Raw genomic sequence first — 22,026 nt, forward strand, 5'->3', positions numbered from 1 at the left:
CATGACGATTGTAAATCAGTTCACCTTCCACTGAATCCTCAGTCTGATCTGAGGAAAAACCTCTCATATTAAGGGGATAGTTTAAGGGTTTTCTTGTGTTACAAACTAGGGCTGCAAATGACAGTTATTTAAATCAATTACTACGTCAGAAAACGTTGATCGGAATGATTTTGGTCTCAAAATTATTACTATTTTGCATAATTGATAAATCGTCATTTCCCTTGTGACGTCCGTTTACTCGACCATATCTTACAAAATATGACCTTCAACAGGCTCTTTTTGTTTGCTTGTGTTGCTCTGTAAAAAAACTCACTCTCCTGCACCAAAGTCTGTGAAGAAAATCAGCCATTTTGTCGACGTTCTGTTGCCTCCATCTATACGATGAAAACACAGACTGTACTTAAGGAATGGACGTAGCTTTCTGGTTTGAAAAGTGAAGCCTAGAAGGAGCAGGTTAGCCACCAGGGGGCGACTCTGCTGGTTGCAAAAAAACAACAAAAATTTAATGGAATTCTAAGGGAAAATGAGATATACATATGTCAGTATCTCATACAATAGCACTTAAAATAAAAACCCTGAATATCCCATTAATAATAATATCACAATATCATTTTTTTTTTTAAATAGATTTATAAAGAAAAAATAAATATAATAGTACAAATAGACATTCATTTGTTGGTACAAAAGTACAAATGCACAAACATCAGCATCTGTGAAAGTACGTTATGTGTGGTTGTGTTGTGTTGTGTTGATGGATTTTCCAGAAGTTTCCCAGGATAAAGACGCGCTCCAGTGCCGACAGAGAAATATTGTTATGCCTCTGGATTTGAAGAGGGGGGGAAAAGTGATGTGAGGATAAAGTTGTGACATTTTCAGCCTTATCAGTTCTTGGTGAGCGTTTCCATCCACGAAGGAGTCGCAGTCCATTTACTCCTCAGCTGGAACAAGAGTGTTTTTATCGAGACAGTTAACTGTAAGATTTAAAGCTGCAGTCAGTGATCTTTTTTTAAAGAGTTTTCCATAAACCCAGCACAAAATTATCAGATCTCTTCATAAACAACACAGTGTTTACCAAAAAATTCTTTAAGAAAAGATCGTATAAGGAAAAAACCGGCCTTGAAGATTGGAGCAGCTACTCCGGCAGCAGGTCGTCTCCCAGCTCCTCGTCCGCGAAGTCGTCCTCCTCCACTCGCCTCTTCGCTCCCGTCTTCGGTCTCTCCATCTGAGGTCCCAGTGGGTCCACGTAAGACGCGTCTGCACCGGATGAGGAGAAGAGGATTTAAGAAGTTAAGAGCATTGTTTTATGTCACTGATGACAGCGGTAAAGAGAGACACAGACGTTTTCCTCACCGAGCTCTTTCTGGTTGCTGGCCTCGTAAGGCTCGTTAGAGGCAGGAAGTGACCTCATCTTGGCGCTGAGTCGCTCACCTTTAGTGCTGCTGCTGCTGTGGCTGCTGTCTGTACCAAACACATGGGATGTGCTACGATAAATAAAGTGCTTACGATAAATAATGTGCTACGATAAATAAGGTGCTTACGATAAATAAAGTGCTTACGATAAATAAGGTGCTACGATAAAGCGCTTACGATAAATAAAGTGCTTACGATAAATAATGTGCTTACGATAAATAATGTGCTACGATAAATAAAGCGCTTACGATAAATAATGTGCTACGATAAATAATGTGCTTACGATAAATAAAGTGCTTAGTCTTGATGACTAATCAAAGCTGCTTTACGCTACAGTTATGCCATTCACTCACATTCATGTATGTGCAGCCATTCACACGCTGCCAGCACAGCCGTCAGGAGCAACATGGGGTTAAGTGTCTTGCCAAGTAGCCGGGAATCAAACCCTCAACCTTTCAATCGAAAGATGACTCGCTCTACCATTCATCCACCATTTTCCTCGTTACATAATATAAACTAAGTTAAGCTATAAATTAAAGTAAGCTAAGCTGTGATTAATTATATAAACTACAATGAGATAAGCTAGAAAGTTATATAAACAAGCTAAGCTAATACACAATTCATTCATATAACTTATGCTAGCTTAGCTGAGTTTATTATATAACTAATATTAGCTCAGCCTGCCTTATCTAAGCTAAGATAGATAAAGCAGGCTGAGCTAATATTAGTTATATAAACTCAGCTAAGCTTACATAAGTTATATAAACAAACTTAGCTAAGATAGATGCTCAGACTGAGCTACTATTAGTTTAATAAATTCCACTAAGCTAGCATAAGTTATATCAATTAACTAAGCTAAGATAGATAAGGCAGGCTGAGCTAATATTAGTTATATAAACTCAGCTAAGCTTACATAAGTTATATAAACAAACTTAGCTAAGATAGATGCTCAGACTGAGCTACTATTAGTTTAATAAATTCCACTTAGCTAGCATAAGTTATATCAATTAACTAAGCTAAGATAGATAAGGCAGTCTGAGCTAATATTAGTTATATAAACTAAGCTAAGCAATGATGAGATAAAGTAAGTTAAGATAGGCTACAATAAGTTGTATACACTAAAAAAACATCTGTACGTGTAAAAACCAGATAGTCATAAGTGCTGTCCGGTAATAATAGTGAAATTTAAAGATTTTATAAATGTTTTAACACACTTTAATGCACTTTTTAAGTGTGTTATAACTTTCATATCATAAAAGCTGGTTTACTGCGATATTATTCAAGATTTACTAATGAATCAGTCAAGTTCGTATTCGCCGTGGACACAGAGTTTCTCCTCACACCGTGTGACGGAGAATGTCAAAGACTGTGTTTACGTTCAAGTCTCAGATTAGACGCTGACAAGTCTCTGTGGTGAGCTGAGGGACAGACATGATTACAGACAGCAGCCCATCACATATGGCTGCCAGGTCGCCGTGGAAACGGACAGGAGCCGCGGCTGAAAAACAGGAAGGAGAGGGGAGGGGAGGGGAGGCCCCGGTGTTCCACCTTCTCACACGGTTTTCAAACATCTCACACGAGGCTTCGCAAACTGCTGCCAAACTCAAACCTCCACTGGAAAATACATTTCTTTCTCTTTTTCTTGGACCGTCTGTGTGTGTGTGTGTGTGTGTTTTTTCTCTCTTCTCTTTTCTATTACACAACTGGGAGACGCCGGAAAACAGGGATGACACAACGTGGCTAAAAACTGACAGACCGACCCAATAAATCCCGAGTAAGAGTTTTGTAATGATGATTTGTTTTTCGTGAGCCTCGACAACATAATGTTCCCGCAGCCGGTCGATGATGATGATGATGATGATGAATATCAGAGTCGACGTTGGAAAATCCCCCTCTTGGATGATCGCATGAACTTGGAAGGAGGAGTTCAAAAACACAGCACGAGTTCAAGCTCACACCTAACGAGTCCATTTATTTGAACAGTGAAAACAAGGTCAGACCAACTGACGCCTTTTTTCTCTCTCACGTCGAGGCAGTTTTTTTTTTCTCCCCACCAGTTTCAAAATGTCAAACACTGACGCAGGTTTAGATGTGTGAGAGAATAAATCTCTCGCTCGCACACACACAGAAAATGGACAACGTCGCAAACACGCAGACTTTACAGAAAAGAGGGAAAACTCTCAGGTGCTCTCAAGGATATTAACTCAAGTATCTGGGAGAGGTTTGGCCGTTTCCCTCCCTTCTCCTCCTCGTGTGTGGGAGAGAAAACACCGACCACAGGCCAACATCGCAGCTGCCTGTCAAAATACTCCTGATCCCGGTTTGTAACACTGCAGATAAGTTTCCAGTGTTCTGTGTGTTTCACTCTTTGGGAAACTGTTGAAAGTCAATTTCCAACTTGGACCGTTCTGAAGCAATAAAAAGAGTTAGATGAATGTTTTCCCCCTTGTATGAAGCTGGTGTAAGACGTTAAAAGCAGAGTGTGTAACACTGCAGTGCTAGCCCATTTTATTTTAAATCTTTTAAATTGTATTACACCGTCTATCAACATTTTAGGGGCCACGTGCAACTGGACTCTCACAATTGATCCCCTGCCACAGGGGGAGGCAACATCCAGCAGGTAATCCGCTGTGGCGACCCCTACAGAGGGATACGCTGAAAGAATAGTTTTAATTCCCAGGGTTAATAATCTAAAAATGTAAAAAAAGAAAAGTTAAACTATGACTAACCAGATTTTAAGGTGGGACAACAGCAGTGAAAAGAGGAAGTTACTCCACCAAATCCTGCACTTTTGTCATTTTAGAGATATCTTATACTCTTCACGTCGCCAAATATCGTGATAGATCTATTGATTATCACAGAATCACTGTATTGTGACGATGTTGTAATTGTGGGCCAGTATTATAGCTTAGCTTGAAACTCTGAGCTTATTATACAAACATGGCATCCAAAAGAATACATTGTTGAGCGGTAAATGAAGTTGTAGCAAGTGCTTTCTCGTTTCTCTGAATCGCTACGTCAAGTGTCTTGAGATAATGTTAATTGTGGTTTGGCGTCGTATAAATAAAAAGGCGATTTGATTTATCTCAGATGTTTTGAAACGCTCTGAGAGGAAATGACAGACTTTATTGGACTGAAAGTATTGAGCTCTGGTTTCCTCAGTCTCTCTCTCACTCTGTCACAGTCACTTCTGAACAAGTGGCCACAAGTTCAATCCGACTTAACCGTCTCTTTTCCCTTAGTCATTTCTGAGGAATAATCCAACAAAGTGTTTCTTGAATATTCTCTTAGGGCTGGGCGATAAATGGCAGGGCCTGCTATCTTGTTTATGCTTGTTTCATTTCAGGGTTTGTATTTTGTTGCACTTTAATCCTAATGGGAAACTTTGTTCTAATCCCAGCAAAGTGAACGCATAACTTATACAATGTCAAAAAAATGTTGTCATTTGTAGATTGTTTTTTTAAATAGGAAATAAAACAGATTAAAATCGTTAATTGAGTTTAGTCAGTGAAAAAAAGCTGAGATATTATAGCCATATTGCCCAGCCCCACTTTCCATACGGGGAACCACTTTTTTTAACAATCGTGACCCAAATCCGAACAATCTGTAAAAATTAAGCACCATTTTGAATTCGTAAATGAATAATTTCCAAGAGATGTTTTCCAAATGAGTGAAATCTTACTTTTATGAATGTTATTTAAAACTTACAAACATAAATCTTATCTAGAAGGTTGGAAAAAATTCCGCAAATTAGTTCAGGAACCCAAAATAATTCTCCCGTGACCCACGAGTCTTTGGGAACCACTGATCTAACGTCAGAGCTGTTTCGACTCAGACTGAAATAAACAGGCAATAAAGACGAAGCACAGCGAGAAAACACACGGAGAAAAGAAGAACTAAAGAGATAAACAGAGTGAAAATTGCACTTAAAAGTGTAAAACAGACAGAGAAAAGGAAATAAAACGGCACAGAAAGCTGGAAAAATGCTGCTGCACACATTCAGACACCTTCACAACCTTCCTCCTCTCACCTGTTTTGACATCCTCTGCAATGCCTTAGAGAAGTGAGAGAACAGTTTGTGTTCAGTTCAGTTAAACAGCTTAAATCTGTTGGGATTAATTTAATTTAATTTAATATTCAGGGGAGGGAATAAAAAAAACCAACATATTAATGTTCAATACAATAAAAACCCTCAGCGAATAGGACACTGGGGACTAATGGAGGTCTTGGCAGTGGTGGAGCCGTTGGTGTCAAACATAAACATATATTTATGTATAACTACATTAAAAGGAGACAACAGACACAGAGGGAAAAGCCGCGACCTCGTCGTTACTTCAGCTTTGTCTGGATTTCGTTTCAAAACTGCCAACGTGCCAGTTTTCCTGTGTCGCAACCAGTCTGGAGTAAAATGTGTCTGTATTTTGTGTTTGTTGTGGATCTGTCGTGAGGGAGTGTTAAAACGGTCCTGGCTTCACTCCCGCTGCTATTTCATTATTATCTTTATTCAAAGGACTGTTCAGATTTAAAATAAAGCATGCGATGTTTGTCAAACTGACAGAATCTGTTTGTTTTGTAGATAAATACTTCAACATTCATGTGCTTCGCTGACTTCCTTCTTCACGTGGGGATGAACGGCTGAAGTGAAAGGATTAATGCATCTGTTTTATTCATCTGTAGATCTGATTACTGACTGTTTGTAATGCCGTTGCCATATCGACCGGGGATGGACACGAGTATTCGATTACTCGCCCTGATTGTGAAACGTCGATCAGTTGTACCGGGAACATTTGTAATATATTAAAAAAAGATTAAAAACAAATGATTTCATGACAGATTTCCTTTATAAAAAAACACATCTTTTCCTACTCCAGTGATGACCCAATTTGCAGTGCATCTATGACCACAAGGTGGCAGCAGCAGTGAGTGGACTTCAAGTCGTGTTTGCAGACGGGAAGTGAAATTTTCGAGGTTCCTTGAATGCATCACATTCAACAACTCTTAAATTTACTATTATTTATTTTAAACCTTAAAAGCTGTAGTTTTATCACCAGGTTGTTAATTTTACAACATATGCTGTTGTTATGTTTATCATTTTTTTAACTTTGTGATCGTCTTCACACCGTAAACGTAACATAGTCCCTGTTCAGAGACTTAACCCAAAAACTACATTTTCTGTGTATCTAGTTAATGCTATTTGTTGATCCAGGTACAAATGTTCACAGTTTAGTGTAAAGTATTGAAATTATACATTAATTTATCCATAAAAATCATAAAAATCTGCTGCCTCCCTCTGGTCAAACACCAGACGGTCCACAAGATAAGCACATACAGGAAATCTCTCCGTGTCTGAAAAGCTTCTGCTTCATTGAAATGTGCTTTATCGTGATTATTCTTTATATTTTTAAGTTTTCCTTGCACCATAGGCAACTGGAGAACAGCCATTAGGAGGCGCCCTCTCTCTCTCTAAACTGCACTGTGACTCACCTGCACTCCCAGCGCTGCCCTCTCTGCCTTCTCTCCGACTTCTGGCACTGCCCTCACGCCCCGACTTCACCCTCTGCAGAAAAGAGAAAGCAACAGATGAGGATTAGAAAAAAATAATAAACTTAATAAGATTGTAATCTGTTTAAATTTCTGTAGTGACGTCTATTTCCACAGCTGAGCCTGTGCCCTATACTTTATTTGTCGCTCCCTCTGTTTCTAATCAATTACATCACATTTAACTGGCATGAAAACGATTGAAGAAACACACACCATCTCAACAAAGAAGCTAATCATAAACACTGAGATGCAATAATGGAATTAGACATAATAACAGTATAAAAACATACACATATACATATCATAGGAATTAATCTCACAGTTCCACTGGGGAAAGTCAACCGCAGGAACAAATTTAAGCAGGAAAAATAACACACTTAGCATAAACACAACATTACAGCGGTGATTTAATCTTGTTCATATATATAAGTTTTAATCATCCTCCCAGTTGTCATTCCATAAACTATACAGTTGTAATATCAGGATCAGTTATTGTTTTGCTGTCATTTAGTTTTTGGAGAAGTCTGGGATTCATGAGTTGGGACTTTTTTTTTTTGTTGTTTTTTTGGCCGCGACTGCGTCTCAGCAGAAATGTGACTCTGATCCAGCTGCGTCTCAGAGGCTGATTTAAGAGCAGCTGGTTGTGATTTGACCAAGTCTTCCTTCTCATCTGTTCCTGGCCCTGATATAACATCTCCACAGGACCGGGGGAACACGGCTCTGTTGCTCCCAATCTCCCTTCAGAACTTGACACTGACTCCAGACCAGTTCACAGGACTGTCATCTATTTTTGGAGTGGACTTAAAACGTCACCCAACAAAATATTCCAATAATCATAGACACGTATTCTAGTTATTTTTTCGGTGCCAGAGGCATCTGCGTGAAGTCTGAAAAACAAAAAGGCTAGTGTGTTTTTTTTAAAAAAAAGTTCCTAACCTCACCCAGAAAACATCAGAGGAGGAAAAATGTTTTTACGTCAATGCACTTGATCCACAAATATTAAAATGTCACCATCACTTTTGCAGGAGGAGGATGTCACGTCGTGAGCCTCCAACTTCTCCTCCAAAACATGGATGGCTTCATTAAACACCACAAAGTCTGGGATTTCAGTTTGGGGAAACACAGATGGCAGGCGGGTCAGATAGCGTGAGGTGTTTGAGGTAAAAGTTCAAAACCACATCTGTCCGATTCTGTTTCCATTTCTACTGATTTTTAAACAGTGTCACTTGCAGAGAAATTCCAAAAAAACATTTGGGTATTTGTGCCAGCCATGGGAAAAACCAGGGCCAAGTCTCCCCGAGGGGCATTTTGAGTTATTTACAGATTGTGAAACTGTGATTTCAAAGCTTTCCAACAATGTCTAACACATGGAAATCTGGCCATTTCAATTTAGGCACTCCTACAATGATAAAAGCTTTATATAGTGTAAAGCTGTGCCCCAAAATAATCTAACTATCTTAAAAGAAAGTTATGTTTCTTGTTTCCAGGTGAAACCAAGAAACCTTTTCAAAGTTTCCCAATATAAGTTTCAATGTGAATAAAATTAATAAATAGAATAAATCTGTGTTTGTGGAGTTTGTAAAAAGAAAATTGCCACTTATTAGCATAACACGCACCTCTAAACAAGCTCATGATGGTACCATAGTACTATAAACATCAATTCTTAAACAGATACATTGATTTTGTCCACCACACAGCAAATGACACACATTTAACAACGTCTAATCCAGACATCAACAACACAAAATAGACATATTAAAGTATTCAAGTGCTCTAAAACTGTGTTCTCTTAACTTTCTATGTAAAATATCACAATATAATTTGTGACAAGAGCAAGTTTGTGCCTATTAACGTAAACAACTCATTTTAATGCCACATATGTAACACATTTGGAAATGGTCAACAAATTTCCCCGTCATTTACAACACATACATCTTTGATACAGTCTTTGAGAATCACTGCTCCTATAATATAAAGTGCACTCCCTTAATAATATATTTGGCACATAATGATCCGTGAGCCCTGGTTTGGAGAGATAGCGCCCTCTACCTTCTGCCTGATGTTAGCAGCTCATTAGTAATCTGTTCCAGTGGTTAATGACACTTTTACAGCCAGCCTGGGAGCCACATGTGGCCTGAAAAGCAATTGGATTGAAAACTAGAAAAACACATTTCATCGACCTTCAAAGATTCCTGCAGTAGTACTGACCATGAAGGCAGCATTATCTGTGTAGCCTGATAGGTTTGATTGCTCTTTTGAATTATTTTACATGTGCCTGGAATATAGTCATATTTAATTTCAAGGAGAGTATTAGGGCCACATGTACAAAAAAAAATTTGAAATAAAGAAAAAACAAATAAAACGGCATGAAATCTGAGAAAAATGTCTAAATCTCAGAATTCATGCTGTTTTATTTTTTTCTCAGAAATATTCTGATTTTTTCTCAGAATTATTCTGACTTTAATCTCAGAATTCATGCCGTTTTATTTGTTTTTCCTTTATTTCTTTCATTTTTTTTGATTTTATGCATTTTAAGTGTCACACCTGGGTCAGGTGACCAAAATATTTTTTTATTTCAAAGTGGAAAACATTACTGCTACTACCCCAGATTCAATAAAATGGTTATTTTATAGCCTTTAAGCATTTTTGATGTTCCTGTGTCAGATATGACGAAATTTAAAGAGTTAAAAAAATTACACCAATACGCACATTTGTGCTGATTTTAACCCTGGTAAATTGCTTTTGCTCATATGTGTTCATATAGACACTCAATATTGCACATATATTCTTATAGCCTCTGAAAATATGTCATTTTGACATAGTAAATGGAAAAAAAAGCAGCCTAAATGCTCTGTCTTCTAAGGGTTACATTTATCATCACCTGCTGTTTTTACTGGCTGCGTAAAAGGTCAAATCTCTTGGTTTGAAGACATTGCTCTGACTGAGTTTGGAAATGAAAAGCTCTGATTTACACCCTTAATTTTCAGGACTCGTTCTTTCTTAAGCTCCATCCTCCACATTCATGCACTGGGTGTTTGTTTTCCAGGTCTCACGCGAGAGTTTCCCATATGATTTATTCACAACTTTATGACAAATCACTCCCAAGAAAGAGCATTAGCACGCTGTTAGTGTTTACTATTTATGACAGTTCCCAAGGAAACTGCTGTTTAAAAATTACAGACTTCTGTTTTTCTCCCTCCGCCCTCTGAGTTTGTCTCCATAGTCGCTCTATGTTTAGGTGGAAAACCAACCCTGCTTTAACACGGATAATAATAGAATTAAAAAGGAAGCACATGCTTCATTTCTACTTATCCAAGACATTCAGAAATCTCAGGTGATCCTAAACATCCCAAAGGAAACCTGTAAAAGCATCATCATATGTGTGAATAACACAACCAGGCAGGTGTTTAACAGCTGAAGAGCAGCTTTGAAAGCTCCTCTCAGCGCAGTTTGATTCACAGACTCAAATAAACAGGAGAGGAAATAAATAAATACATAATTAAACAGCTGTTTTTCATGCGTCTCTGCAAGAGCAGTGACCGCTGACCAACTTTATGTCAGAAAAAAAAGACCAGTGTTTGTGTTCTTGTCCAGGAAATGAACACAGGACGCCAGGAACGAGAGGGAAAAAACACATTTCAACGTCTTCAACTGACAGCAAAACACATTGATATTCATGAGATTCATCATTAAAGCATACACACTCTTTTTAGGTTGTTTTGTATAAATTAATCTCAGTAAAGTAAACACACATAAATCTTTTCCATCTGGACACAACATTCCAGAATATTTTACTTATTTTGGAATGTTTAGAGTGTCTGCAGTCTTAATGTTGAGGGTTTTTTTCTGCATAAATGACCGAAAATATGTTTTTCTTTTTAAGTATTAACTGGTGCATTTCAGTATTTCCTTACATATATTTAGTTACACCAGCTTCATCCATCCCTGCCAACTATAACCAGCCATATTTTCCATGTTCATACCTGTTCTCTGATCTCCTTCATCTTCTCCACCTTCTTCAGTCTGGTGGCGTATTCTTGAACCTCCTTCAGTCCCATGTCTGTGCAAAGCCTCACCAAGAAACGCAGACCTGAGCGTGAACACACAACAACATTTTAATGTCTTTATTATTTTCTTTTACACTGTGATTGAGTTGATTGGTTGTGGTGTTCCCCAGGGTTCCATTTTAGGCCCTATCCCATTTTCTTTCTTTATGCTGCCACTAGGGTAAATTATTCTTAAAAAAAAAAAAAAAAAATATGGTGCATTTTCTCATTGCTTTGCTGATGATGTGCAAATCTATCTGCCACTAAAAAACAGGAACGGGGAACAAAGGTCATAGAGTTAAGAATCTTGGCATCCACAGTCACATAAGCTTATGTTTTTTAGACGTAGCCTAAAACCAGACTAACAACTTAAATTTTTAATCATTTCTAAAGACCCGCCTCTTCTCCCTGACCTTCACTCCAGGATGAGAACATTTTATCCAAACAAATATAACAAGATTTTACCACTTTATCATGATTTATTGTGTTTTATGTTCTTGTTGTACCTTGTAAAGTTTGTGGATGACAGTATGTGCCGCTTTTTAAAAGAGCTACATGCAACAAACAGTGTGTAACAGAAAAGGATGGACTTACATTCCACATTTTCTGGAAACTTGCGGTGGATGTCTTTATACGTGTCCAAAGCTTTCTGGTAGTTTCCTGTGAAGAAATGAAAAACATATCTGCTAAAAGCTAAATTCACTGCTAGTTCCCAATAACCTCTTCTACCATCACATCGTTTATATATAAATGATATGATATTTATGATAAAACAAACAGAATCATTCTCACCACTTCGTCTGTAGCAGCTTGCCACCATTAGCTGCCACTTCACCTGTGTTGGTCTGAGAAAACAAAGCAGACAAAAACATCCACAGAACATGAGCACAGAATCATAAACCCAAGACCGTTTTTGCCTTTTTTAATTAAAAAAATAAATAAATAGATAACTGAAATTCCAATTATGAATCCAGCTGGAAGGCAAACTAAATCGAATCATCTGTTGCTCAAGTTACAAAGAAACTGCTTCCAGATGAGAACTAAGTTATGTGTTTAATGAAAAAAAGACACAAAATACAAAAACAATGAGATGAAATAAGAATGTTTTTAGTCAGAAAATGTGTAAAATAACGTTTGACAGATTTCTTTTTGCTGTTATATCAAGTGAAAACAGCCCAATGCTTTAATTATCATCAGTTTTAGTAGGATTTTATGATCTGGAGCACTGTAAAATAAATAGTGGTGACTTACTGTATGAGTGTGGCTCTTTCAAAGTACTGAATGGCCTTTTCACAGAACTGGGTCTCGATGTAGTAGGCGCCGAGCCACTCAATCACATCGATGTTAGAGGGGAAGTACCTGAAAGACTAAAGAGTGACACAGGGACAATCACAACTCTAAAGAATAATAATTATATTATTTACATTATTGTTATCTCTGACCTTGCTCTGCCAGTACCTATGTCTCTAGAACTGCAGGATCCAGATTCAAATGTCTCTCCTGGTTAATGGCCAGTACTTGTGCAATAATCTTATTTCCATATCCTTTAGGTTTGATTGCACTACATTTTAGACCTGTATGTAACTTGTCCAAATGCTATTTATGCCTTTTTTCTGACTGCATTGCATTTTATGTATTTATTTATTTATTTATCTTGTCTATTTTCTGGACAACTAAATTTCCCTACAAGGATTAGTAAAGTGCATCTTATCATATTATTATTAGTAGTATTGTCATCATTAATGTTACATTGTGATTAAAATTGATATCAGTATAATATTTTTACTACAATTCATGCTACTGCTTGAATGAATAACATTATTTTGCATAAGAAAATATTACGACTGTCTTAAGAAGCACTTTTCTCTGTCCCGCATCTTTTTCCTTTCACCACAATCGGTCTAGGCAGATGCTGCACATCTTTGAGTCTGCTTCTATCACAGATTTCTGAGTATCATTCTCTTACTGTACCTCATAGTAGCACTGGAAAGCCTGGGACTTGTCCCCCTCGCCATCATGCAGGTCTCCCAGTTTGGCCAGCACCTTGGGGTCAGTGGGGATTACACTGATGACCTGCATCAGCCACTCGATCGCCTGATGCGGATCCTCCAGAAGCTCATAGCTGAGTCCGGCGAGTCAAGGACCAGAAAAGTGTTGATATAGAAATGGTGTGAGATGGTTTCAGGTTTGAATCAAGCACATTCACAAGGACACACTGTCTTATAGGGAGGATACACTTGAGCCAGCTGGTACATGACTTGGGCGCTGTTCCTCAGGATGGCGTGGAGCTTCAGGAAACAGTCCAGAGCCTCGTCCAGACGATTCAGTTTCTTGTAGGACAGACCTGGAGCAAGTGGACAGAGACTTTAAAGCAGCTGCAGTTATTTATATTTATACCACATCTGACCCTGCTGTACAAATGTAAAATGACTGAATATTTTAAAGAGTTACTATGCAACATGTGGCATTTCCTTCTCAATATAAACAAAATGGCTACTTGAATGATGGTTACACCACTTGACAGATTCCCCATATTAATCAAAAGATTCCAAATTATGGCGTTTCAGTCATTTATTTCCAAGCTAATGTTAAATAGCTCTAATGTAAGACTGTGGAAAACTATGATACTTTAATGAGGATTTTGTTGTTTTCTTTCCACAAGAAGTCATCACACCATAAATCATTCTCTCAAAATTGATTAAAAGCCAGGAATTTTAGTCAATTTCTGTCCTAACAAAATTATTTGCTAGTCAATTTTCAGTTTATTTTCAGATTTTAACACTTTTCTAGCTGTTGTGTGTCTGTCTGTGAGTAACAGAACTCAAAAAATAAGGGACAGATTTGGATTAATTCTTCAGGGGGAAGTAGACTGTGGTCCATGGAAGTACTGGCAAGACTTTGGTGGTGATCTGGATACAGATGTGGATTAAGGAGTGTACCGTTACTGTGGGAAAATAAGCGGTCTGTCAGCAGTTTGTGCTTTTTAACAGCTTTCTCTAGTTTTACATAAAAAAACGTGTCTATAGAAAAGCTGAAAACAATAAAAACAAGACTTATTCTGCAGCTGTTTTCACCTTTCACCTCCTAAAAACCCAAATTACACAGCAGAGAGGCAGTTAAGCAACTCATAATTGTACACATGTATAATTTTATTTGTATATTAACGTTACCCAGGTTGTAGAGAGCCTCGGTGCAGGAGGAGTCGTTCCTCAGCGCTTCTTTGTAGAACTCTGCCGCCTTTTCATAGTCATGTCTGATGAACACGGTGTTGCCCTTGTTGATGAGCGCTGCCGGGTTGTAGCGGTCGGCGTTCATGGCGAGGTCGGAATATCGGTCGGCCTGGTCGTAGTCCTTCTCCTGGTGAAGGGGCGGAAGTCAGGAGATCGGCTTATACACAAACTTTAGTGTTATTAAATATCATTTATTTTAAATATAGAGCTATTTATTGCTAGTTCATTTGTTATGTTTAATAATTGAAGAGTCTTACCAGGAAGTAAAGGAACGAGAGGTTCGTGGCTGCGGCGCTCTTCACTCTGCTGTCCTTCTTCTCAAACGTTTTCAGGGTTTCAACTGCCTGATAACATACATTTAAAAAAACACTAGTTTCTTACTATAATACTGCATTGACTATAGTCTCCCCAGTATGCAACATAAGTGAATTAATCAATTACTTAACAATTACTAACTAAATAGTCAACTGTTTAGATGGTCAATTAATCGATTTAAGTGTTTTTCTTATTGATTGAAATGTTTTCTGATTTTCCAGGTTCTTTAATGTGAATATGATCTGCTTTCTTTGCTCCATTTGACAAATAAATCATTCAAACTGAATAATTTTTTAGGTTTGAGTAACACTGATGTACAATTTCTGACATTTTATGGACCAAATAACTTAAATTAACTTAGATTAATCCTTAATTGGTAGTCCAAATACCGTATGTGGGGAAACTACACTGTCTAAAACAACATATAAATCAAAAGAAACACAAAGTAAATCCAGATTACAGTATTTTAGGTATGGATATCATAGAAATGAAACTAATATTTTCAAAAAAAATACTTTAGACCTGCGACTATGAGTATTTATTTGGTCCATAAACCAAAATCTTTCCGTTTTAATGATTAATTTGTAAAACGGAGCAACGAAACCAGAAAATATTCACATTTAAGAAGCTCTAAAACCAGATAATCGATTATCAAAGTAGTTGATATAGTTAAGCCAGTGTTTAGATATTACTTTTATTGTATTTTATTCCGTATCTTAGTTTAATTTCCTACTTGTGGCGTCATATTGTGCCGTTTTAATGTATTTTATTGTGATGAAAAAACACCTTGAGCTGCGTTCCTTGTTTGAAAGATGCTACACAAATAAAATAAAAAGTCACTCACTGGGGAGATTTTTCCGTCAGTATTACAGTGAAAACATCGTTTTTGAGAAGCTGAAATCTTAGCTACAGCTGCGCTGATGCTGCAGCTCTCACCACCACCGACACCACAGACTGCAGACGCTCTAAAAGCAGCACACGCATGCAGCAGGTGTAAAAACACAGTTTAATTCACTACTGTAGGTCACAGGAGACACCGGAGAAGTTCTCATTGCTGTTATTTCAAGAAAACTCATGCTTAATTCATGACGGGAGGGGGGAAATAAAACAAAAACAACCAAACATAGAAACAGAAGGGACACATACCTCAACCTTAGGCATGCAGATGGGAGGGAAAACGAGACAAAAGCAAGAGAGAATGTTGGGCAATGAGACGTGGGAAACATGAGCCTGAAGCTGCAGAGACAGCGTCGGCAGGGAAAACCTCAAATATACTGTCTGTGTGTGTGTGTGTGTGTGTATATATATATATATATATATATATATAAATACATAAATAAAACATACACAACAACCAAAAAAGACACTAAAAATACAATAAAAGTACAACAAAAACACAGATAACCCACATATAACAATCTGTATTTTACCAGGGGAAATACCACTCACTGAATTTAAAGGCATCTATCGATGATAAAAAAACTATAAGTTTCTGATTTAACATACATTTGCAGATTTCAACACTTTAAAATTAGACAAAATCTTATAACACCTGATTAAGACATATGTATATTGATATTTACATACAGAAAAGCAGAAAACAATAAAAAAAAGACTTGTAAAGCATCTTAAAATCCTAAACAAAAACAGATTATACAACAAATAGGCAGTCAATAGATTAGCCGTGGACACCTACTGTACATAATAGTCCGCCTGCTTTGTCAATGAATTACATTAGGTAATTATAATTATATATATATGTACATATATATATATTATATATCATATAATAATGATAATTATTAGATAAAGATAAAATGTTAAGTTTTAAATCTCTATAGATTACATGATTTAACCTCACACTATTTCCACTCTCCGTTCAGTGCGAGGGGTCAGTATATATATATGGGATATTGTCGCCCTTTGTGAAATACGATAATCTACAATATTTTATTGATGATCACAGTATCGTTGTATCATGATATTATTGGTATCGTGGACCGTGTATCGCGTCTCTTATCGTTAGGTTATCCTGTGAATCACTTCACAGTTCTATTCCGTTCTAAAACTTTATTATTATTGGGTAAAAATATTACACGGACACGAGAAGACACAATGGAGTGGTATTGCCCTTTATTTTTGACGCCGCTGAGAAGAGGACACTCACCTGGTTGAAGTCCTTCTGTCGGAGGTAAGTGATGGCTTTGTTGATCTCCAGATCGTTGGCGAGCTCCACGTACTGAGAACTCTTCACCATGTCCACGCACCTGAAGACACACACACACACACACAGTGGGTAGAGTTTTTTTATCTTCTCAAATGTGAATATTTTCTGGTTACTTTGCTCCATTTAACAAAGAAATCAATAAAACTTAATAAGGGTTAACCCTTAAAATGTTTAATTTTGAGTTTTATAGTATAGTTTAGTTCTATAATTAAGTTGGGAGCCCATTTTTTGTATATTGTCTGCCCTCTAGTGTTGGTATTATAGATGTAAGATAAAAAATAAAATAAAATAAAACATGACAGTGACAAACCAGTCAAATCCAGCAGCAAACGAAGCCTCGATGGACGGAGCGATGAGTTTGGCTGCAGTCATGATGAACTTCTCAGCCAAAGACTTTCTATGAGGAAAACAAAAGAAAATTAAAGACATATTAAATTTTTGTGTTGCTTGTATGGTGTGAGCTTCTTCTTACAGCTCTCTCTCCATCTGGTGAAGCTTGTCGTTCTTAATGGCCTCGATGACCATGTTTGAGTTGGTGTCGTCCTGAAAGTTGTAAAAAAACAACAAAAAAAGAGGTTAATGAAGTGAAATTTAGTTTTTCTGAAGATCAAAAGGAACAAAAACGTTGTTTCCCTTCAGTTATACGGTTTATAAACTTATTTAACCAATAATAATCAGCATTTTCAGTCACATGACGCGACCAGGTTAGTGTTCTTTTGTTATAAGAATCTAATTCTTCTTCAGTATATTTTACAAACGTTAAATAAAAGAGCAGAAGCAAGGTGTACGATAAATTACACTGTACGATAAATTACATTAAAAACTGCTCTTTACTGCAGCTGTGGATTACAAACTTGGTCCCTTTGTGGAGTTAAGAATAGATACTACACTTTTTTATATACATTTTCTACTATATAAAACCACTCTATATACCAGGTAAACTGTCTTCTTAAATGTGTCTCTTGTGACTCACATTGGACGGGATGTACTTGTCTTCGTCGTCGACGCCCAGCGGCACCGAGATGAGGTTCTGGAAGGACTTCTTCATCATCTCGCGGTCGCCGATGGCGTAGTAACACAGGATGAGGTTGAAGCCCGTCTTGACGTTGGGGCTCTCGCTCATGATGTGTCCGAACGACGTGATGGCGTCCGAGTACTGGCCCATGCGCACGAAGATCACGCCGATGTTCTGCATGATCTTGATCCTCATCTCCTTGTGGGCGTTGGAGATCTGGTCCAGGGCCATGCGGTAGAACTTGATGGCCTTTGGGTAGTTTTTCTGTTTGAAGTAGATGTTGGCCATGTTGACCTTCAGTCTGCCTGCACGAACAAGAGAAAAGAGGTAATCTGAAGTTAGATGCAGCCCTGCTCATAATTACTAACCAATCCCAGTACAAGATTATGTGGATTTAATGTCGTGTTTATGTCAAATGATTTAATTTATAAGTTGAAGACATTTCATTTAAATGATTTTAGTTTTTAAATTTTTCTTTTTTTTTTGGTATAATCAGATCTGAATCCCTGTGAGAAACATTCTTAATTCTTGTAATTTTAACTTCATGTCGTCTGTGGTGTTTTCACTGAAGCAAACACGTCACTATAATCAGAGTGAAGTTGAGTGAAGTCTTCTCACCTGCGTTACTGAACATCTTGTTCTTCACTATGACCTGGTAGCTGTTCAGAGCCTCTGGGTACATTTCATTGTTCTCATACTGGTTGGCGAGGTTCAGCAAAACCTGGTAATAACAGAGATATTAAAAATGGTTTAATAACAGTTACAATATTCACAATACATTTTATTTTAGGTGCATTTCAAAGCACTCACGGTCACCTTTCAGGCAGAGTTAAGTACAATAATACAGTAAAACTAATAAAAACAAGTGAATTATGCATAAAACATATTATGTTGTGTTTTGAAAGAGATGGATGAATAAAGTGGATTTGAAGAAGATGGTACTTGAGATTTAGAGAGTGTAGGAAGTGAATGTTGCATCATTTCACTTCTAAAACACTGAGAAAATACTGCAAAGAAGATTTACTTACTGAGTAGGTGAGATCTAAATTGATGTGGTCCCCATTTCCAGACTGTTCTCTCTGTCTCACCAGGGCTCGCTCCTTCCTTCCTGCCTCTTTAGCTTTTTCAAGAGCCTGGAGAATCACAAGGAGACACAGAGTCCATTAGAGGAGACACGTACAGTACGCACACGACCACACCAACAACACACACACACACACACCAACAACACACACACACAAAGGTTTGTACTTTGGCTGACCAGTCACTTTTTATTTATAATGGATTTCTTTTTCTAATTTTGTTGTATTACTGTACCTAATTCAGTGAAGTACCTGAAGCGCTGAATATAAACGTTCCAACTTATTACAACTGCTGATGGATCTGCAAAAAACTTAACTTAAATTTGATCAAATGGGACTCAGACAAAATCTTAAATGGTTTAGAGCTATAAGATAAAAAGATAATCAGTGTTCACTGCATGATTTCCGAGGCCCTTCTCTTCATATGTGACAGGAGTCTGACCAGTTGTAAGGCTCCCATGCTCTGTGCCATGCAGCTCTCCTCGATCAGGTCGTTCACTTTCTTCTCCAGGATCTTGATCTTCTCCTCGGGCCTGTGAAGACCAGGGAAACAGAAACAAAGCATTGAGATAACGCTGTTGGAAACCATGAAGCTATTAGTACATTTAAGTTCAGCTCATCAGGGCAGATAAATACAATGTTTGAACCACTTGTAAAATACTGCAGTTTTGAGTGTATTTTGACTGGTTTGAGTTGCAAAAGCTGAATATTTGGCACTTAATTAATTCATTGTTGATTGGAACCAGCGCCAGCTTCTGATTGGCTGGATAATTATGATACTCTCTGTGCCTGTTAAGAAAGTTCAATTGAATTTGAGGAGCTTGGAGAGAACACTGGGGTTTCAACATGTGTGTTTTGTAATTAAGAAAATCTTTAATTAAACGTTTTGAAACGAAGAATCTGGACTTTTATGTTGAAGAGCACATCAGCTACATTCTTTAACTCTACAGTTTATGTTAGTTTATGTTATTTGATGAAATAGACAGACCCACATACAGTATATACAGTAAATATACTGGACTTGTTCATTTATAATTCAGAAATTGTACAGTTTCTGTGATATTTATAGTCCAATATAAAATACATTTATTTTTTTGAGAATGATAATGTTTTGTTGCTCAGTTTTAAGACTCACGTGTCCTCATTCTTTGATTCAAGCGCAGGGGCGGGGCCTCTGGACTGGCCCAGAGGGTCAAAGGTTGATCCTAAAAAAATACACAACAGAAAATAATAAGTAAGTTAGAGTCTGTTCTGAAAGACCATTTAATTCATTCATACTTAAGTAGGGAGAGAATTATGAGACAAAAGCTTCAGAATACTTGAGGGAAATAAAGTATTAAAACATGATGACAACAACTTCTCGACATCTACAGTATGTGTATTACAAAAACAGCTTCCACATAGTAGCCACAGTTTGTATACTAGTACCTGATCATATAATCCAAAAAGCACATGCAGGAATCACGGAATCACAAAAGACAGTCTGGCTGTAAACTTACCACGGGTCAGAGAGGACGTGTAACCAGCGGCTCTGACGGCAGTCATCGGTCGAGCGGCTCCATCCTGTCACACAACACAATAAAAACTGACAACTCGCCCGATATTCCTCAATTACACATTTCAATTCACATAAAATAACATTTATTTTTAATGAGAATGATGTTGTTAGTGGGCTATCATTATTTACAATGTATCATCTGAGCTGTGAATACAAAAAAAAGTGATTTTATTTTGCATATGTATACATAAGGAAACAATATTATATACACGACAATATATACCTGTACAGCTCCAGTCACTGGTCTGCCCATAGAAGAGGTCATAGGGATCCGAGGCTTCATGAAACAACCGAGTACAGAGAATAATTAGGACACGTTTAATTGTCAACAACATTTCTCTTGTACAAACATGCAAACTGCGTCTAATCATAATTTACATTAATAAATAATCCACAACAGTCTCAAATTAATGAAAAAACAGCTAAAAGTGTTGTTGTTATTATGTAATATTGAGTCAGACTTTGAAGAAAACTACAGAGACAAATAAGTTTAATGTGATTAAAAACTAGTAAACTTGTCTGAACTTACACCAAATGAAGTAGCTAAAGGTCGAGCTCCAATGGCAGTGCCAGGAAATTTCGCAGTCATCTGGAAAGTTTAAGACATTTAAGACAGTCTTACTCTCTTTATACGTGTGCACACAAATACAAACTATATATAATCCATACTCACAGGGGGTCTTCTTCCATGACTCGTCCTGACGGCTTGCTGGAAGCCCACATCATTCTCCAACTCCTTGAAATTTGTCAAACAATAATAACTATTATTATTATTATTTGTCCAAAGAGGTGAAGCTTTGTCTTTGGCTTCAGAGGTTAGTTTATAAACACTTCACATGAATCACACAATGCAATAAATAAACATACAAATCGGATAATGGAGACAGCCTCAGTGGAAATGGTGTTGTTGTTGTTGTAGCAGCAGCTCTTTAACGCCATCCAGAGGGCAGTTTAATAAATACTTCAATCTCAGTTTGTCTGGCTTTTTGTTTCAACTGCGTTTTTAATACATGTCATATATGCTTCTGCTCTCTATTGCAGTGGCCAAATGAATAATTCTAGTTTTTAACCCCCACAGAGCCATTTTATAAACACTTTTTTAATCCAGACACTGCATTACCTACGTGTTAACTAATTTATTTCGAAAAAAACATTATTCCACACACTCACAGTCCACTTTATAAGCACGTAAACAGTTATATGTCATATTATTGTTGTGTACATTACAGGCGACGAGCTGTAAGCTAGGTGACTGTAGCATAGTTGCTAACTCACCTCGGAGTCAAATGTGGGATTATAGTCGTTGTAACCCGAATAAAGGTCCTCGTCCTCCGGTACGAGGTGCACATTCTCCATCTCGGTTCAACCACAGAAACAGTGACACGGAAATTTAATGGGAAAAACAATCACTTTTTACAGTTATTAGCGAAGTCACAGCGAAAAGGTAATTTGTCGTGGTTCTAGTGATTCAATCCCACAATGCCAAGCGGCAAAGGCGGACGATTTCTACTTCTCTAGCTCCTGATTGGTTACTTACGTGTCAATCAAAATTTAGCGGGTGTATGATTGGCTTAAAAGAAATATAGCGCGTTGCTAAGATAC

General features: G+C 37.4%; 1 protein-coding gene across 2 annotated transcripts; it reads right to left on the bottom strand.

Moving 5' to 3' along the window:
- Positions 1-610: 610 nt before the first annotated feature.
- ift88 (intraflagellar transport 88 homolog) lies at positions 611-21,896 on the bottom strand. 2 transcript variants are annotated; one of them, XM_058622674.1, is made up of 25 exons: positions 21,700-21,896; positions 21,098-21,160; positions 20,954-21,013; positions 20,648-20,701; positions 20,366-20,429; positions 20,002-20,071; positions 19,309-19,399; positions 18,813-18,917; positions 18,403-18,505; positions 17,743-18,089; positions 17,242-17,312; positions 17,080-17,166; positions 16,710-16,809; positions 14,485-14,571; positions 14,168-14,354; positions 13,233-13,341; positions 12,969-13,119; positions 12,249-12,364; positions 11,790-11,842; positions 11,592-11,657; positions 10,935-11,041; positions 6,895-6,967; positions 5,441-5,464; positions 1,351-1,458; positions 611-1,254 (listed from the first exon to the last, which is right to left on the bottom strand). In XM_058622674.1, the coding sequence occupies exons 1-25, from the start codon at positions 21,778-21,780 to the stop codon at positions 1,133-1,135; spliced, it is 2,499 nt and encodes an 832-aa protein (XP_058478657.1). In that variant the 5' UTR covers positions 21,781-21,896; the 3' UTR covers positions 611-1,132. The 2 variants fall into 2 exon arrangements, with proteins under 2 accessions (XP_058478657.1, XP_058478658.1); XM_058622675.1 differs by lacking the exon at positions 5,441-5,464.
- Positions 21,897-22,026: the final 130 nt, after the last annotated feature.

The sequence above is a fragment of the Solea solea genome, chromosome 2 (genome assembly GCF_958295425.1).
Source record: "Solea solea chromosome 2, fSolSol10.1, whole genome shotgun sequence".
In the NCBI taxonomy this organism is placed as follows: Eukaryota; Metazoa; Chordata; class Actinopteri; order Pleuronectiformes; family Soleidae; genus Solea; species Solea solea.

What these genes read in the sequence shown, in the direction of transcription:
- ift88 (XM_058622674.1), bottom strand. Translation starts at nt 21,780, where the DNA reads ATGGAGAATGTGCACCTCGTACCGGAGGACGAGGACCTTTATTCGGGT. An exon ending in GAATCAAAGAATGAGGACAC is followed by an intron (nt 19,400 to 20,001) that starts GTGAGTCTTAAA and finishes TGGTCTTCACAG; the next exon opens with GCCCGAGGAGAAGATCAAGA. An exon ending in GAAAGAGCCACACTCATACA is followed by an intron (nt 11,843 to 12,248) that starts GTAAGTCACCAC and finishes TTGTTTTCTCAG; the next exon opens with ACCAACACAGGTGAAGTGGC.